At 38.9% G+C, this 13,465-nt stretch overlaps 1 protein-coding gene across 1 annotated transcript in view; it reads left to right on the top strand.

Annotated features, from left to right (window-relative positions):
• LOC101531043 (aldo-keto reductase family 1 member D1) overlaps positions 1 to 3,801 on the top strand; it is a 42,097-nt gene extending 38,296 nt beyond the window's left edge. The window contains exons 10-11 of the mRNA XM_004594376.3: positions 2,416 to 2,498; positions 3,661 to 3,801. Coding sequence (XP_004594433.2) covers positions 2,416 to 2,498; positions 3,661 to 3,703 — 126 coding nt within the window. The 3' untranslated portion in view covers positions 3,704 to 3,801. The remainder of the gene's footprint in view (positions 1 to 2,415; positions 2,499 to 3,660) is intronic.
• The last annotated feature ends 9,664 nt before the right edge of the window (positions 3,802 to 13,465 follow it).

Here is a 13,465-nt window from a genome sequence, read left to right as displayed (position 1 = left end):
GTGCATTTCAGCCCTTGGAAACTGCAGTTACTGACACTTCCTAACTTCTCCATGGACTCAATTTCAAACATGTTTCTTTTTCAAGCATTTTCAGTTGTTCCTGTTTACTGACTGGGTGACTTGCACCAGTTTATAAAGAAGATTTAAGTGAAAAAGAAGTTCCTATATAAGTTTACTTACCACTGAAGCTGTTACTTCTGTTTCTTACGTTCTTAAGTTTCTTAAGAGCAAAAGCTGTTTCCATTGCTTCCAATTCCTATTCCCCATGATCTCTTACAATCGTTCAAATCAAATTTCCACCCTGACTGCTGCACTGCCCATCCAGCTCTCTGCTTATGATCTGAGAAAGTGCGTGCAAGACAGTGCCAAACCTTGGGACCACGCAGCTGCATGGGAGATCCTGAAGGGCTTCTCAGCTCTGCTCATCCTCAGTCATTGCAGTCGTTCAGGGGAGGCAACCAAGGGGTGGAAGACATTTCTGTCTCTCCTCTATAAAACAAATAAATCTCAGAACAAAATAAAAAGTAAATCGTTAGGCTCACTCTCAGGCACTCCATGAAATCCTGCATCAGTACAAGATCTGCAGCTCTACAACGCCACTGCGTTCATCTGCAGCCTTCGGACTCAACGGGCATGAAGCAGAACGGCTGCTTGAACAAGAATTCATTTTGATTGGTCATTCTTATTTTTGTATTATTCAAATGTCTGATCTTTATAGTCTCATAAAATTAAATAGTTGAACAATTAACAACAAATAATAATGCCCTGAAAATAGCAATTTGAACACAATTTACTAAAGGAACAATTGAGCAAATCTGTTACATCTGTCTACACTATGATTACCATAGTCCAACGAGTAAAGTCAGTCCATGTGTTTGATAGGAAAGATCAGTAAAGTACTATGCAACTGAAGTTACAGAATAAAGAAAGTAGAAGTACTGTATTTTCTTCTTCTTGTTTTAATGTGTGGGAGGAACACCTGTGAAGGGAAGTAAGCTGGTGGGAAAGATAAAAGGAACTTGCATTTTAAAAGCTGTGTACTTGTTTTGCTGGCATTGTAGTACAGCAGGTTAGTTGTCACTTGAGTTTGGCATCCTATATTGTCGTGTCTGTTTCAGTCTTGGCTGCTCTGCTTCCCACCCAGCTTTCTGCTCCTGCACTTGGAAAAGCAGCAAATGATGTCCCAAGTGCCATCCATGTGTAATACCAGGATGCAGTCCCTGCTCTTGGCTTTGACTTGGCCCAAATGTGGCTCTTGTGGTCTTTTAGGGAGTGAACCACTGTTTAGCAGCTCTTTCTTTCTTGCTCTCCCCAACCCTATCTTGCTGTGCTTTTCAAATAAATAATAAATATTTATTAAAATATGTGCTCATTTATTTTAAAAAGGTATTCCGAAACAGAAAGGAACAGGCAGATAAAAAGGTCCACAAGATGAAGTGTGAAGCGATCTGAGTTTGGGGAGGTTTTGGCCCCATGAAGCTCGGGTACAACACCATCATGGTTGTGCTCCACCTTACCTACCTGCAAGTGTGGGATTTCCCATTTAACTCCATATTTCTCTGTATACTGCTGTCAAATACTACTCATAGTTAAACTTTATAAATCAATAATACATTTAAAAATGCAGTATGCACAAAGTATGTGAATATAAAGAAAAATAAAACTATGATTATGCTGTTAAAATAAAAAGGTAGACAAGACATTGAAGCCATGTGAGAAAGTATTTCACGATATAAAAAATAAAGTTTGGAAAAATAATCAAATTTACAAAATAGGAATTAAAAGAGCAAAAGAAAGTAGCAGTCCAAAATAAAAAATGGAGCAATTAAAAAAAAAAAAGATTAAATTTCCTTCATTGAAAGTGAAGGTGATAGGCTGTGGAGAGGATTTAATGATTCATTCCCCAGAAAAGCCACAACACTCGGCTAGCTGGAAGCCAGGAGTCTGGGGCTCCCTGCAGGTGGTAGAGGCCCAAGCACTCTGGCCATCTTTGCTGCTTTTCCTTTTGCAGTAGCAGCGAGCTACACAGAAAACAGAGCAGCCAGCACTTGGACTGGCGCTCTGTTCTGAAATCCTAGCATTCCCACTGGACCCCAAGGTGAGCGTCTTACACAGAAAAAATAAGAAATCTTCTACTTCTGGAATGTCAGTAAAATTCCTGAACATTTGTTATTTGAGAGAGCATTTGGAATATCTTACAAAATATCCTCAGCAACTATCTCAAGCATGCAGAGCTAAAAAGAGCATCCAGCCCCACTTCCGGTGGTGTCTCCAGAAGCAGCCCCACCCTTCTCAGGCATGCACAGAGATGCTCCTATACCTGTGGAGGGCTCCCACAGCTGTCCCACACTCCCTCACCTCAAGCTTAACCCATCTTCCACCTCCAAGAATGTTCTTTTATTTTGGTTGTTCCAGATCTTTGACTTTCGTCTTACTGAAGATGAGATGAAGGACATTGAAGCCTTGAATAAAAATGTCCGATATGTGGAAATGCTCATGTAAGTAGTTGGGGATCATTGAGGGGACACCGCCCCCAAGGTATTGGATTGTTAGGCATCTACCAACAGGACTGTCATGCACCCAGACCCGTGTGTCAACAGAAGGCACAGGTGCAAGGATTGTAGCAGCGTGTTCCAAATGTTAAATCTAACTGGGTGGTTGAGGTATGTCCACAATGAAGGGATTTTTAAGAGGTTGAACCAAAAATTCAGTTAGAAAAAATGCATTTCAGTGATTGTGACAGTTTCCTTCAAATAGATATGATTAAATAAAAAATAGACTAGTGAAATGTGATTATTCAATCACTGTGTCAATAATTTTATGGACATTTGTGACATGATTCAGTTTGACCTTTCACATATATAATACCAATTCTTGCAAAACTGGGGAAGAATAGCCAGTTGTTCAGGATTAACTAGAAAATCAGCCAGAGGGAAAAGTATTCAACCTCATGAGTCAACAGACTATCATTCAGCGGTGCTTTTTCTTTTTTCATTCAGCTGGTCATCAACATGGGGGAGCTTTTTTTACTTTATATTTTAATTTAAAGTTAATGGTAACTTGGAAAGAACTGAATCATGACAGGGTCAGACCCTGCAGACCTTTTATAACCTATCTCAACATTGTTATTTCAGGCACAGGTTCATCATCATCACTATCAACAGTAATGAACACTTTACTGGTCATTCCCTTTGTAGATCTCAAAGTTTTACACACTCACAAGGTGTAGTGAGAGGGGACAGCAAGCATTTCTGATGAGAAGAGTTTGGAAGAGCTCATGCAGTTCATTTTGAGGGAGGGATGCAGGGTCCAGAGAGGTGTGGAGGGAGGAGCTGAGAATTGTCCTGAAAACACAGGCAGCCATGACTAGCCTCTGAGTTCATTGTTTTTAATAAAATATTCATGTGGGGCACCAGGTTTCCCATAACCTTACATATAGACACTGACACACACACACACACACACACACACACAGAGCTATTTTTCTAAGGTATGAGAAAAACCACTGACTTAGGAAGAACAAAGGAGAGTGAGAAACAAGGGAATGAATGAATGAGTGGGACTGGGAGAGTGGTGAGTGAAATTATCCAACGACTTGAGTAATTTATACAGTTGTGTGATTTTTAGAATGAATTTTCCCTCTGGTGGTTATTTTGACAGGTGGCAAGATCATCCTGAATATCCATTTAATGATGAATATTGACTTCAGGAAACGTCTGCACAGATTGTCCCTCCCCATGAATGCCCAGCCTTTGGGCTGAATGGTTTGGGACCTGAAAGGAGTTATACTATCCTCAGACCAAGTGAGAATAAAATCATACTTTTGTATGTTATAAGTAAGTTTGATTGAAAAAAAGGTTCCAATCAGATGAGAGAATTATTTGGAAGTTATCAGGTAATATTTTATTAACCAATGTCTTCTAGATTCCAGACTGTAAAATATCTTGGTTGAGAAAATTTCAAAAGCCACATATGAAGACAGAAAGGCCTTCTGAGAATAAATCTGAGAATTGCCATTGGTATTCTTAAGTTCTTTAACACTTAACAGGAACACAGAGGGAAGGAGCTGGTCAGTGCTGCCTTGCTGGTAGTTGCCTTGTAATGCAGACACGGATGGAGATCCACCTGTGCGCTATTAACAAGGATAATGACAGAGGCCAAGTACAGAAAAAGTCTGAAAATAAAGCAGTGTTAATATTCCAGTGATCGGCAAAGCATTCAGGATCTTGATGCCATCTTGCTTTCATTCAATGTGTGTTTCTACAGCTTTTGTCCAGCATGAAGGACAGATTATTAGCCTCTTGTATCCTTCTCAGAGCCCGAGAACTAACAGCACATGGCCTACACAGGCTCTGTCTTTCCAGCATCCTAGGTCCAGAGTCGTCATTGTCATGCAGCACCCATACAGGAAGTGACTTAAAACAGAAAACATACACAAATAAGCTCTTTCTTGTAAAATTGTTCCAAGATTGTCATTTTGAAAGCAGGGACCAAAGTATTCGATCATCATCAGCTGCATCAACGGGTAGTCTACAAAAGGTGGTTGGTTTATGGGCATCCAGTATGGCTTCTCAACCACTGAGAAGAAAGCCTGTCCAAGATTTTAAATTAAGAGTTTTGAAAAAAATTATTTAGGTATTTGAAATGACTGCAATAGCCAGTGGTACCAGGTTGAAGCCAGGAGTTTGGAACTCCATCCAAGTCTCCCTTATGAGTGGCAGCAGCTCAAACCATCTTCCACTGCTTTCCCAGACTCCTTAGCAGAATGCTAGATCAGAAATGGAATAGCCAAGATGTAAACCAGGTATTTAAAACTCTTTTCCCCTGAAAACTAGCAGTTTAGAGGTCAGCTGTTAATTACCACATATATTTAAATAGCAAACTAAGACCAGAAACTACAGAAACCTAATTCCCTAGGTATAGTTATATATTCTTTTTTCATTTGTTTCAACTGACTGCCACATTAAACTTTACCATTTGTCAAGTAATTTACATTTATTCTTATTGGATATTTTCTGTTAGAAATCCCTACCTACTATTACTCATCCCAGAATCTATGGCCAGTATTTTTCTGGATTTTTTTCTTTAGCTTTCTGAGAAAAAGGTGACCAAATAAAAATATTACACATTCCAGTTATGTGATGAGATGTTTTGATATACATATTGTGAAATGCTTTCATATCTGTAATGTTACAGAATTATCTTTTTCTTCTTTATATGTAGTGAGAATCCTTCTGCTTAAGTTTTCCTATCTTTAAAAAAAATCCCATGTATATAATATATTATTAACTAAACTAGCCAGCCTATAATTTTACCACCAAAATTTTCAACTGAAACTTTACACCCTTAGCTTGCTGCTAAGGGTGCCGCTCACAATTACTTCACTCTGTGTTTCTTTGTGTACAACTGTCTTAAATCCCATATTTAAATGAAATCAGTGTTTGTCTTTTGGTGTCTAGCTTATTTCAATGGACGCAGATACATATGTGCTATTACACATGGCAGAATTTCACTCTTCGTTAAAGTGGAGTCATACTCCTTCTGTACACAATAACTTCACTGTACTCAGTCCATTGACAAGAACATTTCCGTGTGCTGGCTATTACGACTAGTGAGCATGGGAGTACAGCTAGCTCTGAAGAGTTTATGGTTTGCCAATATTTTCTTCCATTTTGTGGCTTCCCTTTTCATTTTGTTGATTCTGTCCTTTACTATGTAAACATTTTTTTCTTTGTTGCCACGTTCCTGTTTGTTTTTGCCCCTGTTGCTGGTGCTTTTGATGTCATATCAAAAACTTTTGCGTAGACCCACATCATAGGTTTTTCCTGTTTTCTTGCTTGATTTTTATAGTTTCAATTCAGTTCTCATTTCTAAATTTTGATTTCTTTTTGCATACTGATTTTTCATATTTTAGAGTGAATGAATAAAAATTTGGAAGACAGACAACACAGAATGGTGATATTGACTTATGTATAATACCTGGAAGTATTTGCTATCTACAGCAGCCTTGTGGTTCCCAATGGCTGGCTCAGCAGTGACCCCAGCTGCTTTTGCCTCAGTGGTAACCCAAACCCATCATTGTTGCAGACCCTCTGCTCAAGGAAATACGTGTTCATCTCCTGTCCCTAAGAAGAAGTCAACATTATACCTGTGTGAGATTGCCCCTCCAACCTATACCATCTTTCACATGTCTCAGACCTGGAGTACAGCTGTGCACATGGGCCCCTCTGCAGACTCTGGTTCCACAGCTGCACTGCATGCACACGTGCTCAGACAGTGGAGCAGGAAACCTCCACACTGGAACCTGTAGTTAAGGTGCTTTGAAAGCATGTATTTATAGCCATCTAGCCTCACACTGGAATTCAGAGACACGGTTAATGAACATGAGCCTGTGTTCCAGTCCTGGTTCCTTTGGCTGCTACAAGCACTAATAGAGGTTCAGCTACAGGGCATATGTTTGTGCCCTAGGCCCCAGGTCTTGAAGCAGTGGTAGCACTGCACATAGCTGAACTTGAAGCTTAGGTTCTGAAGCTATTCTGTGAGTCCCTTGCCTTACTTAGCATGAACAGTGCAGCAGTGGGGGATCTTTCTACAGCCACTGATGCCACGCTACTCCAAATTCCTCCACGCAGACATCATTGTTATTCCATGGACAGTGTGGATCACACACTTTTGTTGCCATCACTCTAAGCATACCCACAGTGGTCCACTGAGAGGGAACTCCTTGTTTATGACATTTTTCTCGAAAGAAAAGCAGATTAGGGAATCTGCAAAAGCCTTTGACACCAAAAGATTCTGAACCCTTGGCCCTGCTACAGACATCTACAACATTGATCACTGAGGTCTGAAATCTTGCTTACACAGACCTCCACTAACAGCTAGCTGCATGGAATCCATCCCAATGTGTACTCATCAAAGCTAGGCAAATTGGAACTGCTTCACCTTATCCAGCCAGTACTTTTCCCACCTCTAGGTAAAGCCAAGGAAATATATAACTAATAAAGAGCACAATAGCTTCAAGGAAATGGAAATCTATGCATCGCCTAAGAATTTCAGCAATATTGCTTTAAAAAAATCAATAAGCAATAAGAAAATACAGACAACTCAAGAAAATAATACACAAAGTAAATGAGAAGTTCAGCACAAAAATAATTTTCAAAATATAGGTGAAGTTCTTTTTTTTAAAGATTTGTTAATTTTTATTGGAAAGTCAGATTTACAGAGAAGGAGATACAGAGTGAAAGAGCCTCTGTCCACTGATTCACTCGCCAAGTGGCTGCAGTGGCCGGAGCTGAGCTGAACCAAAGCCAGCAGCTTCAAGCCTCGCCCAGTCTCCCATGTGGGTGCAGGGTCCCAAGGCCCTAGGCCATCCTCAACTGCTTTCCCAGGCCACAAGCAGGGAGCCAGAAGGGAAGTGGAGCAGGCAGGATATGGGATCCTGCCACATGCAAGGCAAGGATTTTAACTGGTTCAAGGGTGAAATTTTAATACTGAAGAAGAAATGAATAAAATGAAAAAAGAAACAGAATTTATCAATAGCAACTGGACTAAGCAGCAAAAAAAATGTGAACTTAAAGATCTATTTAAAAATACTCAGAGGTGACGTTTTGAGCAGGGTATTAAGCTAACATGTTACAGTACAATGCTTTTGATCATATCTTGCCTCTGCTTCTGATTTAGCTTCCTGATGCTGCATGTGGAAGACAGTAGGTAATGGCCCAAGAGCTTTAGTTCCTACCATCATGTGGGAGACTCAGATGCAGTTTATGAACCCTAAGCTGACAACTTGGAAAGAGGAGGATAGTCCTAAAGGTTCGCAGACCTGCATTTGCTGATGGCCTGCTTCCTGGCAGAGTGCCAAGAGAAGGGAGAATATCACATGGCAAAACACAGGGAGAACATGTGTGTTCTTTCTGGTCTCGCTCCTTAAAATCCCATCAGTTGAGGCTGCTGCCATGGTGTAACAGTATAAGCCTCTTCCTGGGACACCAGCATCCCAATCGGGCACTGATTTGAATTCCAGGTCCTTCACTTCTGACCCAGGTCCTTGGTAATAGCCTATGAAAGCAGGAGAGAATAGTCCAAATTCTTGGGCTCGAACATTCAAGTGGGAAGCCCAGAAGCTACTGGCTTTGCCCTAGCCCAGCTCCAGCTGTTATGACCATTTGGGGAGTGAATCAATGAATGGAAGATCTCTCTCTCTCTCTCTCTCTCTCTCTCTCTCTCTCTCTCTGTCTCTTTCTAATTCTGCCTTTCAAATAATTAAATAATTATTTTATTTTTGAAAAAGTTTCAGCAGTAGTTAAATATGGGGGCTTTGCCCTGATGAAGATTTTTAATTCCAAGCACCTCTAAATGTACCTGCCTATACACACCATGATGAGTTGAAGATTCCGCACTCCTAATACCTCTCAATGACAAACTTCAACATTTGAACCTTGAGCCATGGAAACAAACTCAACCATAGGAAATCCATAGCAGTCATTAACCCGACTCAGCTCTTCGTATTAGAATATTATAAATGTAAATTTGGCATCAAAACAAAATGATTGAATATTATGGTAGGGAAAAAAATCTTTACAAGCAAGTGGGACCCAAAAGAAAGCATGGATAGCTAGACATACTTAGATCATAAATAAACGGACTGCAAGACAAAACTGGAGGAAAAAGAGGGTCATTATATGTTGATAAAAGGATCAAATCATCAAGATGGTATGAAAATTATATGTAGAAGATATTTATCCACCCAACATTGAAACACCTAAATATGTAAAGCAAATTATTAAGACCAACAAAATGCATGAGAGAATTAAACGTTATAATAGTAGAAGACTTCAATATACTATTTTCAACAATAGATGTTCCAAATAGAAAATCTAAAGAAACAGTAAACTTCAGCTACACTTTTGATCAAAGAAACCAACAGACACATGCAGAAAATTCTATCTAATACTAGAAAAGCACATATTCTCCAAGTTAGATTGTATGTTAGGCATCGAACAAATTTTAACATATTTAGGAAGACTGAAATAATATCAAGGACCTTTCCTAACCACAGTGTAGTTGAAATAAATATCAGGAGGAAAACTTGCAAATATGTAGTAAAATAAAACATGCTCTTAAGTAGGGAGTCAAAAAAGAAATCAAAGAGAACTTTTAAAATCTTAAAAACCAGCTAAAAAATAGAAACAGAACATATCAGAATTACAGAGTTCAATAAAAGCATATTGAAAAAAATATATCTCATGGGTTGAATATTGTGATGTAGTGAGTTGAGCCATAAGCTAGGAAGCCCACATCCTGTAGCAGAGTGCCAATTTGAGTCTTTGCTATTCCACTTCTGCTGTACATTCATGCTTAAGCATCTGAGTGAGCAGGGGATGATTCCAACACGAGGACTCCTGTCACTCAAGTGGAATATATATATGAAGTTCTGGGTACTAATTTCAGCCTGGGTCAAGCCCTGGCTGTTGACATTCGGGGCGTGAACTGGAGAAGGAAGATAGTTTCTCTCTCTCTCTCTCTCTCTCTCTCTCTGTCTCTCTCTTTCTCTGGTATTCTGTCTTCAGTCAGATGAAAAATATTTTAAGAAGTTCATAGCAGTAAAGGGTGATATTGAAAAATAGGAAAGATCTGAAATAAATAACATTGCACTTCTAGGAGCTAAGAAAAGAAGAAACTAAGCCCAAAGTTAGCAAGTAGAAGAAAGGAAATGAGTATCAGAGCATAAATCAATGATAAAAAGTCTAGAAAAACAATAAGGTTGTTAAAACCAAGGAGTGGATCTTTTGAAAATATAAAATTGATAAATATGTATCTATGGAATGAGTATTTACTGGCAATGAAGATGCCTGTATCCCATACTGATGTGATCTGGGTTTGATTTCCAGCTCTGGTTCTTGACTGCAGCTTCCCATAGATGCTGAGCCTGGAGGGCAGTGAAGATACTCAGCTAATTGGGTTCCTGCAACCCTTGTGGGAGCGGGATTGTGTTCTAGCCCCTGATTTTGGTCTTAACACAGCCCTGACCATTGTGGACTTTGAAGGAGTGAACCAGTGGCCAGAGGTTTCTTTGTTTTCATCTCTTAAATTAAAAATAAAATTAAGCTAAACTGACTTTTAAAAAAAAAGAACACTGAATGGATGAAGCCAGAAATAAAGAGGAGATAATAACTACTGAGACCAAAGAAATACAGAGCATCATAGGAAACCACTATAATTATATACAAGCTGGATAAACTGGTAGGAACAGATGCACTTCTAGAAGCATACAGCCTAGCAAGACTGGATGATTAACAATCAGAAATTAGGAACAAAGCAGTAAGGAGTCCAAGAGTAATGAAAAATCTCCCATTGATGAAAAAGCCAAGACCTGATGGTTTGCCAAATTCTACAAATATTGAAAGTGGATTAATGCCACCCTCTATAAAAATACTTTGAAAACATTGAAAATGAAGAAACGCTTCCAAAATCATTTTTGCAAGGCCAACATTACCATCATAGAAAGAGTACTGTGAGAAGAGAAAATTAAAGACCAATATCCCTTAATGAACATGGATATAGAAATCCTCAGTGAAATACTAGAAAACCAAATTTAACTGTGTGTAAAAAAAGATCATTCGTCACGCTGAAAGTGAGTATCTCTGAGATGCAATGATGGCTCAACATTGGCAAACTTACTTCATTTACAATAGGGTATCTAAAAATCACATAATTATCTCAATAAATGCATAAAAGCCATTTGACAAAATGCAATACCCTTTAAAGATACAAACTTGCTCAACAATTAGGTATAGAGGAACCTGTTTTAGAACAATAAGGGCCATGTGTCACCAGCCTACAGTGAAAACATGAAAACATGAAATCCCTTCCTCTAAGATCAAAAAGTAAGGAGACCCACTAAAATTAAGTTATACCTACTCTCACACAGCCAGTCAACACAGCATTTCTCTTTTAAGAGTTATTTATTTGAAAGGCAGAGTTACGGAGAGAAGGAGAGATGAGGGAGAAATGGCCACAATAACCAGAGCTGGGCCAGGCCAAATCCAGGAGCTTGTTCCACATCCCAGCATAGGGTGCAGACCCATGCAGTTCTACTACCTTCGCAAGTGCATTAGCAGGAATCTGGATCGGAAGTGGAGCAGTGGTGCTTATATAAGGTGCTGTATCATAGGTGGAGGCGTAACGTACTGTGCCACACCGCCTGCTCCTAACAACACTTCTGATGTCAGATGTAAGTGGGTTTATTTCCTATGGTACAAGCAGTTCTCCACCAGTTACCAACTGAGTTTTGCCCCGTTTGATTCAGTTCTGACACTCTCCGTTTGCGTATAGGACCACAGTGCAGATTGGGGCTCAGCCTCATCACACTTCCCCACTGCAGATGGCAGCCCTCAGCTGTGACTCATGCTTCTGACCAACCTGCAGTAAACCAAGCTTCCCATGACTCTAACCACAGGTTCAATCTAGAGGGGCTGATGAAACTCAGAGAAGTATTACTTAGATGTATCTATTTTTTTTCTTTTTCTTTTATAAATTTTTAAAAAATATTTATTTGGTTTTTCTTTTTAAAAATATTTATCTTTGAAAGGCAGAGTTACAAAGAGATAATAAAAGAGAACGAGACAGCTTTCACCTACTGGTTCACTCCTTAAATAGCTGCAATGGCTAGAGCTTGGTCAGTCTGAAGCCAGGAGCCAGGAGTTTTCTCTGAGTCTCCCTCTTGCTGCAGGGGTCTGGTGACTTGAGCCATTCTCCACTGCCTTCCCAGGCTATTAGCAGAAAGCTGCTTAGGAAGTGGGACACTCAGGACATTCATCAGCGCCTATATGGGATGTTGGTGCCTCAGGCAGAATAATCTACTGTGTTATGATACAGGCCCCAGGTTTTTCTACTTCACATCATGTGAATTTAAAGAATACAAATGAGCAGAGCCTAGAAGGGCTCTGAGCCCAGGAGCTTCTGCCCTTGAGAAGCTGGGCATTAACTGTTTCTATGATATATATATTTTTTTAATATATATAACAATGTAGATATATATAGGCTGTATATAGAGACATATAGACTGCATTAATAATATTTTATATATATGCCTGTCTCTGTATCTGTCACCCTATCAAATGAAAATAAATTTTTTAATTATTTAATTTATTACTTTATGATACAGTTCCATAGGCTCCAGGATTTCTTTTCTCCCTGCACACTGAAAACCCTAAAACCTTAATGAAGGAAATATATACAAATTAAATCTAATTAAATCAAAAATTGAGAGTTTCCAGAGATAGAAGCCTAGTTTGGAGAAGTGTTTTTGCAGTGTTTGGACAACATGGTTCAGTACTCAACGTTCCGCTGTTTTGTTGTGGTATCCCTTTTTGTTTCCTCCCCTTCCAGTACTAAATGGATGGCAGGACTCAGTCACAGGACTTTTAATTTCATTGAATTGATGATTCTTCCCCTTCACCCATTTTAGAAAATGAATGGAGATTCATATAGAGGAAAAAAGATCATCATACTTTATTATTCTTGACAGCATTATACAGTTATTAGTATTAGAATCATTGAAAAGTATAGTATCAGACTTTTAAGCAATAAAATATGTGCTTATGCAATGCAGATGATAAGAATTTGTTCTGCATGCCCCACATCCGGGACTCGGGGTGGGCGGGAAACCGGGTGGGGCTTCCCCCTCAATATCCCCCATTACCTCAGATACAAGATGGAAACAATGTGGACATAATAGTATTACCCACTTCCCTATCCCCCTGAACCTTTTTTTTTTTCTTTTCTTCTTTCTTTTCTTCTTTTCTTTTTCTTTCTTTAACTGTAATTAACTATGTAAAGATTGTCAACAACACAATAAAATAGATTATAAAAAAAAAAAATTTGTTCTGAAACCTGCAATTTTTTAAAAGTTCTCTCATCCTATGACAGTGATCTATTGTGAACAAATAATTGATTTAGTTTAAGTGAAAAGTTATGTCTGTAATGCTGAATTCTAATAATCTTATGTACTTTTAGAAAATTTATGGACAGTAAATTGCTAATGGTATTTTCAGCTTGCCACTTTCTCAAAATGTATATGGCTTTCGCAGTAACACTCCTAAAAATATAAGCATAATAACTTTTTGACTGTCTTTCATTATATTTCTTAAATCCTTTTAAAGTACTTGCTTTTACAACAGCAGTCTTGGAATGATTTTCTGATAGAGTTTATTTGTGATGTTGGTTTTGCAAGTCACTTTCAATCAGCAGCAGCTTTTGATGATTGTGGATGAGGGGATAAGACAGAGCCCATGCAGGTGACCCGTTGCAGGTTTGTTGGAGATTAAAACCCATTAAGGACGCAAGGGAGAACTAGTAAAAATCCATCCTGCATGCTGCATAAATGCTATAGAAACACATATTGGGTGGAACAAAATTACATTACAACGACAAGATCCTGAGGACTTTGCTGAGCTCTGTAGTG

Source organism: Ochotona princeps, chromosome 25 (assembly GCF_030435755.1).
Source record: "Ochotona princeps isolate mOchPri1 chromosome 25, mOchPri1.hap1, whole genome shotgun sequence".
Taxonomy (NCBI): Eukaryota; Metazoa; Chordata; class Mammalia; order Lagomorpha; family Ochotonidae; genus Ochotona; species Ochotona princeps.
The sequence above is the reverse complement of the archived record's forward strand: the minus strand, read 5'-3'. Positions and strand labels throughout refer to the sequence as shown.